This window comes from Rhinoderma darwinii, chromosome 2, assembly GCF_050947455.1.
Source record: "Rhinoderma darwinii isolate aRhiDar2 chromosome 2, aRhiDar2.hap1, whole genome shotgun sequence".
NCBI lineage: Eukaryota > Metazoa > Chordata > Amphibia > Anura > Rhinodermatidae > Rhinoderma > Rhinoderma darwinii.
Window position 1 is genome coordinate 149526069 of NC_134688.1, and position 13679 is coordinate 149539747.

Sequence of the window (13679 nt, forward strand, 5' to 3'; positions counted from 1 at the left end):
GGCGTACAGTACGTGCATGTGGTTTAATATTTTACTTGTCCATGCATCTCATTCTCCTATCCATATCAAAGTCAGAAAAAATATTTTTAAATCTTCTGTGAACTTTAAAGGCAAAACTACTTTTTCACTATAAGGCTATGTTCACACAGAGTTTTTTTTGCAGGTGGAATTTCTGCCTCAAAATTCCGTTTGGAAGTTTGAGGCAGATTTTCCTCTCCCTGCGCGCTGATTTTCGCGGTGTTTTTCGCCCGCGGCCATTGAGTGCCTCGGGCATAAAACGCCGCAAAATATGCTTTCTCTGCCTCCCATTGATGTCAATGGGAGATCAGAGGCATAAATGCCCGAAGATAGGACTTGTCCCTTCTTTCTCCCGCGAGACGGTTTTACCGGTCGCGGGAAAAAGACTCCTCCGCCTCCCATTGAAATCAATGGGAGCCATTTTCGGGCCGTTCTTGACGAGTTTTGCGGCGTGGTTTCTGGGTCAAAAAACTCGTCAAACTCTGTGTGAATATAGCCTAATGCTTAAAGGTTGGGTCCATCTGTGAGCATAATTTTATAGTTTATACCTACAATTCGGAAAGACTTCAGACCCTTTCAAATTTTTCACATTTTGTTATCTTGAGGCCTTGTGCTAAAATAAAAAAACAATTTCAAGTTTTTTTCCACATCATTCTGCACTCAATACCCCATAATGACAAAGTGAAAACAGAATGTTAGTAATCTTTGCTAATTTATTGATAAGTAAAAACTAAAATATTGCATTGACATAAGTATTCAGACCCTTTACTCAGTACTTGGTTGAAGCACCTTTGACAGCGATAACAGCCTCCAGTCTTCTTTGGCATAATGCCACAAGTTTTGCACACCTTGATTTGGGGATTTTCTGCCATTCTTCTCTGCAGATCCTCCCGAGCTTTGTCATTTCGGATGGGGACCGTCGGTGGACGGCCATTTTTAGATCTTTCCAGAAATGTTCGATTGGGTTCAAGTCAGGGCTCTGGCTGGGCCACTCAAGTACATTAACAGAGTTGTCCCTAAGCCACTCATGTGTTGCCTTTGCTGTGTGCTTAGGGTCCTTGCATTGTTGGAAGGTGAACCTTCAGCCCAGTCTGAGATCCAGAGCACTCTGGATCAGGTTTTCACTAATAATATATCTGTACCTTGCAACATTCATTTTCCTTCAACTCTGACAAGTCTCCCTGTCCCAGCCACTGAAAAACACCCCCACAGCATGATGCCGCCACCACCATTCTTCACTGTAGGGATGATATTGGGCAGGTGATTAGCAGTGCCTGGTTTTCTCCAGACATTACTCTTAGAATTGAGGCCAAAAAGTTAAATCCTGGTTTCATCAGACCACAGAATCTTGTTTCTCACAGTCCGAGTCCTTTAGGTGCTTTTCTGCAAACTTCAGGTGGGCTTTCATGTGTGTTTTTTTTTTTTTTTTTTTATACGGAGGAGAGGCTTCCTTCTGGCCACTCTGCCATAATGCCCAGATTGGAGGAGTGCTGCAGTGATTGTTGAGGTTTCTCCCATCTGCACACAGGTACTTTGCAGCTCAGCCAGAGTGACCATTGTGTTCTTGGTCACCTCTCTTATCAAGGCCCTTGTCCCCCTGAGTACTTAGTTTGGTGGGGTGGCCAGCTCTAGGAAGAGTCCAAGTTGCTCCAAACTCTTTTCATTTAAGAATTATAGAGGCCACTTTGCTCTTGGTAACGTTCAGTGCAGCAGAGATTATGTACCCTTCCCCAGATCTGTGACTCCACACAATCCTGTCTCTGAGCTTTACAGGCAGTTCTTTCTTCCTAATGGCTTGTTTTTGCTCTGATATGCATTGTCGGCTGTGAGACCTTATAAAGTAAGGGGTGTGTCTTTCCAAATCATGTCCAATCAAATGAATTTACCACAAGTGGAATCCAATCAAGGTGTGGAAACATTTCAAAGATGATCTAGAGAAATGGCGGGTGCTACCTACAAGGGGGCTGTGTAGCGCTACCTACAAGAGGGCTGTGTGGTGCTACCTGTGAGTGGCAGGCTGATGGTCTTCAAGTGGTTTCCAACACTGACCTACAATTGAAATTAATAGGAGGCAGAAAATACCTGCGGCGCTCGTTTGGTGCTTTTTTGCCTGCGTATTTTGCATTCACTTCATGGGCTTAAAAAGAACGCAAAAAAAAGGTCAAACAACGCTGTCAGTTAAAAATCTGCCATATCATATGAGGCTTATTTTTTTTGCCTTACGAAAAACGCTGTGTGAACATACCCTAAGAGTGTGGTGCTTGTTTGTTGCCATTTTCTGTCCTTCTCGAAACGCTCCTTCAGCGAAGACTGATTGCGGTGTCCCCGCTGATTAACCCCTTAGAAGCTGCGTTCAAAAGCGATCGTGTCTTCTTAGGGGTTAAGCCACCATCGACGGCCCGCTACATGATAGCGGGCGGCGATGGTTGCTATGGCAACCGGAGACCTAACAATGGCCTCCGGCTATGCCATCTACGGAAGCTTAGTGGGTCCTGACAAAGTCGCATGTAGTGCAGTGTATTATAATTGTGATCAGGGCCTCCTTCCTTCAAGTCACGTAGTGGGACAAAATAAAAAAGTAAAAAAAAAGTTGTGTAAAAATAAAAAAATTTAATAAGTAAAAATCCCCCTTTTTTCCCTTATCAGTCATTTTTTATATAAATAAACAAATAAAGTATACATAATTGGTATCACCGAGTCCGTTACGGCCTGAACTACAAAACTATTTTGTCATTTATCCCATGCGTTGAATGCCATAAAAGAAAATAATAATAAACCATACCAGAATCACAATTGTTTGGTCACTTCACCTCCCAAAAGCTGGAATAAAAAGAGGTAAAAAAGCCACATGTACCACAAAAAACAAGCCCTCACACAGCTTTCTTGATGGAAAAATAAAAAAGTTATGGCTCTTCGAATATGACAACACAACAAGTAAATGATCTTTTATAAAAAGTATTTTACTGTGCAAACGCCATAAAAACTATATGTTGTATTATTATTATTATTATTATTATGTGAGTGTGAGGTTGTTTAAGAGTGAGGAAAATGGAATGGCAAATAAGTGACCCATGGCAGTGAATATATATAGTCTGCCTTGCACTTAATACAGCAAGTTCTGCAGGTATATGGGTTCTGTTCACCTAATTGTACATCCTTGAATTTCCACTAGTGTTGTCCTTGATAAATTCTGAATGGTGTTAGAAATGTAAAAAGATGACAAATGTTTTCCCTAGTCTGCATCAAAACTGTGAATGGTTAATAAATAGAAACCACTTATATGCATAAAATTAGTCTTTAGCACAAGATAACCTAAATGTAAATAATTTTTTTTCCATTAACTTTTGTTGCAGGCCTTAGGCAAGATTTTGCATCTACCTCCACTTGTAGTTCAGTATCAAGACATCGCTCAAGCCTTTCTCTGTACCCTGGAAAAAAAATGTCATGTGCCAATAGTGATCAGGAATCGGACCGTTATAGTGTTGACGATGATGATGAAGAGTTTGATCTATTACCACCACCTCAACCAAGACTCAGTCGGTGCTCGCCGCTCCAACGAGGCATTCCTCATTCGCAAACTTTCTCTAGTATTCGGGATTGCAGGAGAAGCCCCAGTTCCCCGTACCTGAATGGATATCAGCAATACAGTTTTACTTCTCCAGCTCAGACTCCAGAGCAACCACAAAATAGAACTATTGCAGGTATTTGATCACAGAGATTATATACATAAATGGGTTTATTTTTGTAGAATGTTGATTAGTAGATCCAAACACTGAGCATACATTGCAAGCATAACTTAAGTATATGAATAATCCAGTGTTCAAGGTAAGAGATTCCACATATTTGTGGTTCCTGAGCTAAGCTGACAATTAAGTAATAACCAGAGACTTTGACAGAGCCTACATTGTGGTTTAGCGGAATCCACTTTTGGACTGATTAAGTTGTATAATGAATAATCTCAATGGATCACATTTTAATTTACAAAAGGAAATGGCTCAAAACCCAATTGCCGTTTGTGTATTTAGATGGAGATTAAATATATTTATTTTTTTAACTTTATACATAGATGCAGACAAGGCTCTAAGCAACTGAAAATTAAATGGCAATGTTGTAAAAAAAAACATTTAAATAAGCTCATTACTTGTATATTGTTGCAAGTGCAACCATGGCGTTATGTAGTGTATGTCGGTACATGATGAGCCAACAGAAATACACAAATAATCACACTATGCCTGATATCCCCAAGGATAATCGTGTAACCTGATGTGACTTCTCGGTGATGTCACATGAACAGGTACATATGTATCAGAAAAACTTGGACATCAGATATGCAGGTATTCATTAAATGGGTTTCTGTTTTCCTATGTGCCTTATCCTATACTGTTCCAGATATTGGAAAAATTCCCTACCAGTGCCACTAAGGCACGACGGTTGCCATCAGGGCCGCCATCAGGAATTTCAGGGCCCCCTACAGCTAAATTTTCTGGGCCCCCCTACCGTGGCACCGCCTGTTAACGGTACTCCGTCCAGCACTATATCATGGTACCCAGGGCCGCCATGAGGGGGGGTATTATGGGTACTGATGTGAGAGGCCCGGCCAAACCTAATTGAAAGGGGGGCCCGGCAACTGCCGCGACTTGCCTTTGGTAGAAAAAAAACAGGCCCCTGTAATGGGGCCCGTTTTTTTCACCAAAAGAATGTCGTGAGCTGCGGGCCCCCCTTTCAATTAGGTTTGGCCGGGCCTCTCACATCAGTACCCATAATACCCCCCCTGATGGCGACCCTGGGTAGCATGGGGGTCGTCATGGGGGCCGTCAAACACTGCCGCCCGTGCGACCGATCGCGCGCACCGGCAAACTCCCGCGCACCCGCGACCGCCTGGAACCGCGCACCGAATTTTGAGGCAGATTTTGACCTGCCCACACTATCTTGCCGCGTTTTTTGCCCGCGGCGATTGATGACAGCAGACAAAAAACGCAGGGAAAAATGCATTTTCTGCCTCCCATTGATTTCGATGGCAGGTCAGAGGCAGAACCGCGGCAAGAAAGGACGTGCTGCTTTTTCTTTTTTCCGCGACTGGCTCCCATTGATTTCAGACTAAATCAATGGGAGGCAGTTTTGGAAGTTGTTTGGTGCTGATTCTGACGCAGTGTCCGAGTCAATATCAAGGGCCAAAAACTCTGTGAACTGGGCCTTATTGTTAGGGCTTATTCAGACGAACGTGTAATACATCCGTGCAACGCGCGTGATTTTCACGTGGCTCGCACGGACCTATGTTACTCTATGGGGCCGTTCAGACGGTCAGTGATTTTCATGCAGCGTGTGTCCGTGTGTCCGCTGCGTAAAACTCACGACATGTCCGATATTTGTGCATTGTTCGCGCATCACGCACCCATTGAAGTCAATGGGTGCGTGAAAATCACACCCAGCACTTCCGCAGCAGTATAAACTATGAATGAAAACAGAAAAGCACCACGTGCTACAAACATACAAACAGAGTGTCATAATGATGGCGGCTGCGCGAAAATCACGCAGCCGCGCATCATACGCTGCTGACACACGGAGCGGTTATGACCTTTTGCATGCACAAAACGCCACGTTTTGGCGCACACAAAAAGCACACGCTCGTGTAAATCCGGCCTTAGGGTAGGAACACACTAGGCATTAACGCTGCAGTTTTTATGCAACACGTTTTATTGTGGAAAATCCGCAGCGTATCACAGTCGCAGCAGAGTGGATGAGGTTTAAACAAATGTCATCCACACGCTGCAAAAAAAATGGACCTGCAGTGTGACTTTTTAAGCCGCAGCATGTCAATGTATTCTGTGGAATCGCTGCTCCTCTGTTGCGGAAATGCTGCGTTTCTGCCGCAAAAATCACAAATGAGAAAAAATAAAAAAGGCACTTTTTTAAATTTATACAAAGTTTCGACTTGCCCCGGCCGTAGTTTAGGTGACGCGATCCTCTATTCTTAGCGCAGCCCCGCCTCCAGTCATGACGTTTCATCCCATGTGACTGCTGCAGGTCACATGGTCTACAGCGTCGTCCCAGGAGGCGGGGCTACGTTCAGAAGAGAGAGATGCGTCACCTAAACTACGGCCGGGGCAAGTCGAAACTTTTATTTCCCTGCAGGATTCCCTGCAGGATTCCCGCAACGGACACGCCTCACGAAACCTGCGCCACTATTTGGTGCGGTTTTGCTGGCGGAATTCCCTGCGGCTACCGGGGCGGATAAGCTGTGTAGTTTTACTCAGCATATCCGCCTAGTGTGTCCCTTATGATGTCGCTCCTGGAGCTGCTGCCGGTCTCTAAATAGGCAGTTGGTCCAGTAGAATTTGGAATTATTTTTTTTTGTGAACCAGCTTAAAAAAAGACAAAACTTTTTTGTTAGGGCCTGTTCACATCACCGTTCGCTTCTGTTCCGTCTGAGGTTTCCGTCGGGTGAACCCCGCAACGGAAAGTGAAAGCTTCCGTTTCCGTCACCATTAGCGCAGTCGACTACGCTATTGATTCCGTCCGAAAACCTGCCGAGATCAATGGTGACTGAAACGGAAGCTGTGCTGTCACTTTCACTTTCCGTTGCGGGGTTCACCCGACAGAAACCTCAGACGGAACCCCGGAGCGGAAGCGAACGGTGATGTGAACAGGCCCTAACACAAAAGTTTTGTGTTTTTTTAAGCTGGTTCACAAAAAAAAATAATTCCAAATTCTACTGGACCAACTGCCTATTTAGAGACCGGCAGCAGCTCCAGGAGCGACATCATAAGGGACACACTAGGCGGATATGCTGAGTAAAACTACACAGCTTATCCGCCCCGGAAGCCGCAGGGAATTCCGCCAGCAAAACCGCACCAAATAGTGGCGCAGGTTTCGTGAGGCATGTCCGCTGCGGGAATCCTGCAGGGAAAAAAAAGTTTAGACTTGCCCCGGCCGTAGTTTAGATGACGTATCTCTCTTCTGAACGTAGCCCCGCCTCCTGGGATGACGCTGTAGACCATGTGACCGCTGCAGCAGTCACATGGGATGAAACGTCATGACAGGAGGCCGAGCTGCGCTAAGAATAGAGGATCGCGTCACCAGGACTACGGCCGGGGCAAGTCTAAACTTTTTTATAAATGTAAAAAAGTACCTTTTTTTTTTCTCATGTGTGATTTTTGCGGCAGAACCGCAGCATTTCCGCAACAGAGCAGCGGCGATTCCACAGAATAAATTGACATGCTGCGGCTTAAAAAGCCAAAAGCCACACGGCAGGTCCATTTTTTTTGCAGCGTGTGGATGAGATTTGTTTAAACCTCATCCACTCGGCTGCGACTGTGATACGCTGCGGATTTTCCACAATAAAATGTGTTGCATAAAATCCGCAGTGTTCATGCCTAGTGTGTTCCTACCCTGAGGCCGGATTTACACGAGCATGTGCTTTTTGTGTGCGCAAAAACGTGGCGTTTTGTGCATGCAAAAGGTCATAACCGCTCCGTGTGTCAGCAGCGTATGATGCGCGGCTGCGTGATTATCATTATGACACTCTGTTTGTATGTTTGTAGCACGTGGTGCTTTTCTGTTTTCATTCATAGTTTATACTGCTGTGGAAGTGCTGGGCGTGATTTTCACGCACCCATTGACTTCAATGGGTGCGTGATGCGCGAACAATGCACAAATATCGGACATGTCGTGAGTTTTACGCAGCGGACACACGGACACACGCTGCGTGAAAATCACTGACCGTCTGAACGACCCCATAGAGTAACACAGGTCCGTGCGAGGCGCGTGAAAATCACGCGCGTTGCACGGATGTATTACACGTTCGTCTGAATAAGCCCTAACAATAAGGCCCAGTTCACACAGTTTTTGGGCCTTGATATTGACTCGGACACTGCGTCAGAATCGGCACCAAAAAACTTCCAAAACTGCCTCCCATTGATTTAATCTGAAATCAATGGGAGCCAGTCGCGGAAAAAAGAAAAAGCAGCACGTCCTTTCTTGCCGCGGTTCCGCCTCTGACCTCCCATCGAAATCAATGGGAGGCAGAAAATGCATTTTTTGCTGCATTTGTCTGCTGTCCTCAATCGCAGCGGGCAAAAAACGCGGCAAGATAGTGTGGGCAGGTCAAAATCTGCCTCAAAATTCTTTAAGGAATTTTGAGGCAGATTTTTTCGGCCTGCAAAATACTCTGTGTGAACAGGGCCATACATAAACAGCACTTTGAGACACTTTACTCACCGTGTCAGAAGAGCTGCTCCCACTCCAGTCCTCTTCATGCGATGTCTTCGGTCCAGATGTCATCCTTCACCTTCACCTCCAGGCTCCAGAAAATGGCGGGGATCGTAGAACTGCCGCCGCTCAACAACTAGACTCCTCCCCCTCTCCTTACGCAGCCACGCTCTGGACGAGGAGGCGGAGTCGGACGAGGAGGCGGAAGAGGACGAGGAGGACGAGTCAGAGGCGGGCCAGCAGGTAAGTAGACTGCGCCGCTGTCCAGTGTGGCTGTGCTGTCCTGTCCTTCCCCCTGGATCTTGTGTTGCGGGCGCACCGCCTCCCTCTCGGCGGCGCGCCTGGACGCGCGCGCTTGCGGTCGTTCGCGCGCTCGCTCGCGGTCGTTCGCGCGCTCGCTCGTACGCGCGCAAGCGGGCGGTGTTTCGCGGCGGTGATAAGAGGGGGGCCTGCAGCTCACGGCGGTGTTAAACGAGAGGGGGGCCCGCAGCTCACGACATTGTTTTGGTGAAAAAAAACAGGCCCCATTGCAGGGGCCTGTTTTTTTCTACCAAAGGCAAGTCGCGGCAGTTGCCGGGCCCCCCTTTCAATTAAGTTTGGCCGGGCCCCCTACACTACTACCCCTAATACCCCCCTGATGGCGGCCCTGGTTGCCATCACCTATCTTGTATATTCGTTACATTCTCATGGAGCATTTACAATGTACTTTTTAGGTGTACAGTTTAGAATTCATAGTCTTTTCTCCATGGCCTCCACCTGGCCATCTGTACTCCCATTTACAGGACCGCAAAGGGTTCACTTTTCTAAGTATCGATACTGTACCTTTTTATATGTATTGAAATGCAGAATTGTTTTTACATTCATATATGTGTGCCACTGCTTTACCTTGTAAGATGAAATTTGGATACTTTTTCTGATGTACATTGTTTCTGCATTATGTTCACAGAGTTTGATAAAGGTCGTGTGTCTAGGCCGAAACGTTACAAACCTTATTTTTCCCTGTTCCAAATAAATCTTTTTTGCATATCATAATGGAGTGCCCCAGTTTATCTTCGCAATATTGATGGGGTGGGTGCCTACAGCAGCCAGAAAATATACACCGAGTGCTACAGATAATATTTGCATTCATCAATCATACAACATAACGTCATCCATTGATGGATATGTCATAAAAAGCCCATGACGTACAGTATACATTAAACCGATGCCTGTGATGTGTGCCATCCATTACCCACAGGATACCATGTAAAAAAAAGTTTTCGGAATACTTTTCTAGAATTAATAAGTAGATGTGCAATAAACAATATATTATAATGAAACCATGCATTTTTTTCTTGTTTCTAGACAAATTGCGTAGAAGTATGCCTAATCTGGCTCGAATGGCCAGCACAACGACAACCACTGTGCTTTCTCCAGTTACTGTACGCAATAGCCAAAGTTTTGATTCCAATCTGCATGGTGCAGCAAATGGTTTATCCAGATTGCAAACAAGTTGTAAGTATCCTTGCCTGTCTACCAAATTTGTACTGAATATAAACGTACATTTTAAACCTCAGTGAAATCTAAAAAAGAATATGCATCATGGACTACCATACATAAAGTCTGACAGTGTTGGCTTTGTCTTCTTGGATCCTGCGTGTAGAATTAGACTTTTGCTTCAAAGCTCCTATGCGTTTTAACCATAGCCACACAGGGAGGTCCAATACCAATATTAAAAAAAATATATTTTTTCTTTTTGAGATACAGCTGCTTTGTAACCTGTATACAGAGCAGCAGTATCTAGCGCTGGAACCTGTATCTGTTAGCTCAATGGCACTGACGTGTTCAGTGACAGCAGGTTCTGTGTGTCTCTGACACTCAGGATCGAGCTGTTACTGATCACATCTAAGTTCATAACTTAGATGTGATCGGTAACAGGTCTCCACGCAAGATACAGCTGAAATATTTAGAAAGTAACACTCTGATAGACATAGTTTTTGTTTTGTTTTTTTTAATAAAAATATTTCAAAGGTGTACATAGACTTTAATTTGCTAAAACTGGACAACCTCTTTAAGGCCAAAACTCCCGCCGGCGCTGTAAATGTACTGTAGAGTGTGGATAGGAAGTTAACTAGGGATGTACAATATTGCACTTTATGGAAAGTCCTGCAACAGATAGAATTTTTCAGATATCATTGGAGTTGCACGTTATATTTCCAAGTAAGATTTTCCTATTCGTACTAACATTTTCTATAGTTGATGCTTTTGGTAAAAAACAGCAATTTGGTAATCTTTTTGCAATTTTCTAAACTGTTAAATTATCATATGCACTTGGAGAGAGTGTTGTGTTGTCCATTACAGAAGACCAGACTCTTTACACTGTAAACTGGAACAGTAAATATAGTTCACTATTGCACAACTGTCACATACAATTTCTTGTTCCTAACCTAAGAGAAATGTATTTTTCACAACTAGATTCACCATCAACAGCAATTTAAATTCCAACAGTTTGCAGAATAAATTCTTGGAAACATTTTATTTGTATAAGCACACAATTAAATCCGTAGCATACTTACCAGAGCAAATAACTGGTATGATGCCCATGGTAGGAGGGGCTTCCATCTGTCTTCTACCTTACATACATTTGGTAGGCTAGAAAGAAATATGGTCAGATCGGTGTATGACTGCAGAATCAGACTACACAGGGTTCATTTTTAGTTTGTAACCCTGGAGACATATTAAGAATGGAATTTCATACGCTAGTCTTAATATAAAGATTGCTTGAGTACAATGCTCCTAATTTAATAAGAGGTGAACTCTTCTTAATAAATTAGGCTCAACTCAGGCTGTCTGTATGCATGGAAGGAAAATCTATGCCAGCTACGAGCTGGTGTAGATTTCCCCTACAATTTCCACCAGTTTATGATTCTTTCATGATGCCCCTCCTTTTTTTGAAAAAGGGGTGTGGGCAGCATAAATGCATCAAAAGTCATAACTTTTGCGACGTTCAATACCATTAACTTTGTAATACCACGAATGTCTGATAAATCCGGGTCCTAGCTCTGGGATGCACACCTGTATAGAGAATGGCAAACGCTCCACCTAGTCCCCGCCTGGACTCGGCAGCCAGCACCGCCTCGCCTGGCGCGGGGGGGGCGGGGGTTGAGTAATCTCTGTTCTCGATATAGGTGCAGGTCCAAGAGTTGGGACCTGCATCTATCAGACATTTATTGCATATCCTGTGGCTATGCCCTAAATGTCTGAGTTTAAAGTAAACTTTTAATACCACATTTCATAAAAGCAAAGCATTATGTTGCCGCATTTCGAGAGCCATAACTTTTTAGTTTTTCCATCGATGCAGCCATTTGAGGGTTGTTGTTGTTTTTTTTTCTTTGCGGGACAAGTCATAATTTTTAATAGAACCATTTTGGGGTACATATGAACAATTGATTACCTTTTTTGTTATTCTTTTGGGTGGGTTATTAAGAAAATTTAAAAAAGCAATTCTGCGATTTCGTTTTTTTAAAAAATGTATGTATTTTTTACGCCGTTCACTATGAGGTTTAGGTAACATGTCATGTCTATTGAAGTTTTTAAATTTACAGAACGTAAGAAAAGTCCAAAAAAAACAAACCAAACAATGGCAAAGAACAATGCAGAAAGTATCATAAACAGAGTAAACGTTGCAAACATTTGACTATACAATTCATGTGGTATATGCAGTATTGACACCAGGGAGAGACACAAGCAATTATTTTCAATCACAAAGAGAAAAATAAGGGAAAAAGAAATGTATTTAAAAAATGCAATTCCTATAGTAAAAGGCTGAAGGGGTCAAAGGGCGTATTAGAAGTTTCTGTCCAGTTTCAAATGCTTAATTCTGGTGTATTGCTATGACTCTTTTGTACATACAAGTGGAGCTAACCAGGTCAATTACTACCCTAATATAAGGCACGGTGGACAGTTTCTAATAGCAGGTTATGACCAAATTGGCCGACATCAAAAGATGAGCAACAATGTGGGTGAATTTTGCCACAGTTTCATAAAATATGTAGGAGGATGCTGGGGAGTCTGCAAAAAAGTTAGGAGAGCTAGTGGGAAGCATTCGACTCACTCTTTGTAGGAGTATAATAGCATCTAAGGCACATTTTGAAGGCTGCCTATTGGTGAGAGGTGCCTCTGAACGATCGGTATATAGTGTAGAAGGACTTTTGCCATTGAGCAACTGTAAAGCTTAGATTCAAATCTTTTTCCCAGTTATTTTCACAAAAGTTGATTTACAGTTCGGTCCAGAATTATTTGGACGGTGACACAATCTTCATGATTTGGGCTCTGCATGCCACCACATTGGATTTGAAATGAAACAACTGAGATACAATTGAAGTGTAGACTTTCAGGTTTAATTCATGGAGTTGCACAAAAATATCCTGTGAAACGTTTAGGAATTGCAACCATTTTTCTACACAGCCTCCTCCTTTCAGGGGCTCAAAAGTAATTGGACAAATTAACATTACCATAAATATAATGGTTTTTTTAATACTTTGTAGTGAATCCTTTGCAGGCAATGACTGCCTGAAGTCTGGAACCCATGGACATCCCCAAACGCTGGGTTTCCTCCTTTGTGATGCTTTGCCAGGCCTTTTCTGCAGATGTCTTCAGTTGTTGCTTGTTTGTGGGTCTTTCTGACTTAAGTTTTCTCTTAAGCAAGTGAAATGCATGCTCGATCGGGTTGAGACCTGGTGATTGACTTGGCCATTGCAAAATATTCCACTTCTTTGCCTTTAACTCCTGGGTTGCTTTTGCAGTATTTTTTGGGTTGTTGTCCATCTGTACTGTAAAGCGACGTCCAATCAGCCTTGCTGCATTTGGTTGAATCTGAGCAGAAAGTATATCTCTGAACATGTCAGAATTCCTTCGGCTCCTTCTGTCTTCAGTCACATCATCAATAAACACTAGTGCCCCAGTGCCTTTGGCAGCCATGCATGCCCATGCCATCACACTGCCTCCACCATGTTTTACAGAGGATGTGGTGTGCTTTGGATCATGAGCCGTTCCAAGTCTTCTCCATACTTACTTTCTCCCATTATTCTGGTACAGGTTGATCTTAGTTTCATCTGTCCAAAGAATTCTGTTTCAGAACTCGGCGGCTTCTTTACATGTTCTTTGGCAAAGTCTAATCTGGCTTTTCTATTTTTGAGGCTGATTAATGGTTTGCACCTTGTTGTGAACCCTCTGTATTTGCTCTTATGAAGTCTTCTCTTTATGGTAGACTTAGATACTGATACACCTGCTTCCAGGAGAATTTCCTTCACTTGGGTAGATGTTGTGATGGATTTTTTGTTTTTATCACCATTGAAGGATTCTGTGATCATCCACCACTGTTGTCTTCTGTGGATGTCCAGGCCTTTTGGAGTTCACGAGATCACCAGTGCACTCCTTTTTTTTAACCTCCTGTTGTGGGTTCACCGCAACAG

The 13679-nt window shown here is 43.6% G+C and overlaps 1 protein-coding gene across 3 annotated transcripts in view; it reads left to right on the plus strand.

The window, feature by feature from the left end:
• SLAIN1 (SLAIN motif family member 1) overlaps nt 1–13679 on the plus strand; it is a 52699-nt gene that overhangs the window by 26962 nt on the left and 12058 nt on the right. For all 3 annotated transcript variants that reach the window (XM_075852372.1, XM_075852371.1, XM_075852373.1), the window contains 2 exons: nt 3372–3719; nt 9571–9720. In XM_075852372.1, coding sequence (XP_075708487.1) covers nt 3372–3719; nt 9571–9720 — 498 coding nt within the window. The remainder of the gene's footprint in view (nt 1–3371; nt 3720–9570; nt 9721–13679) is intronic.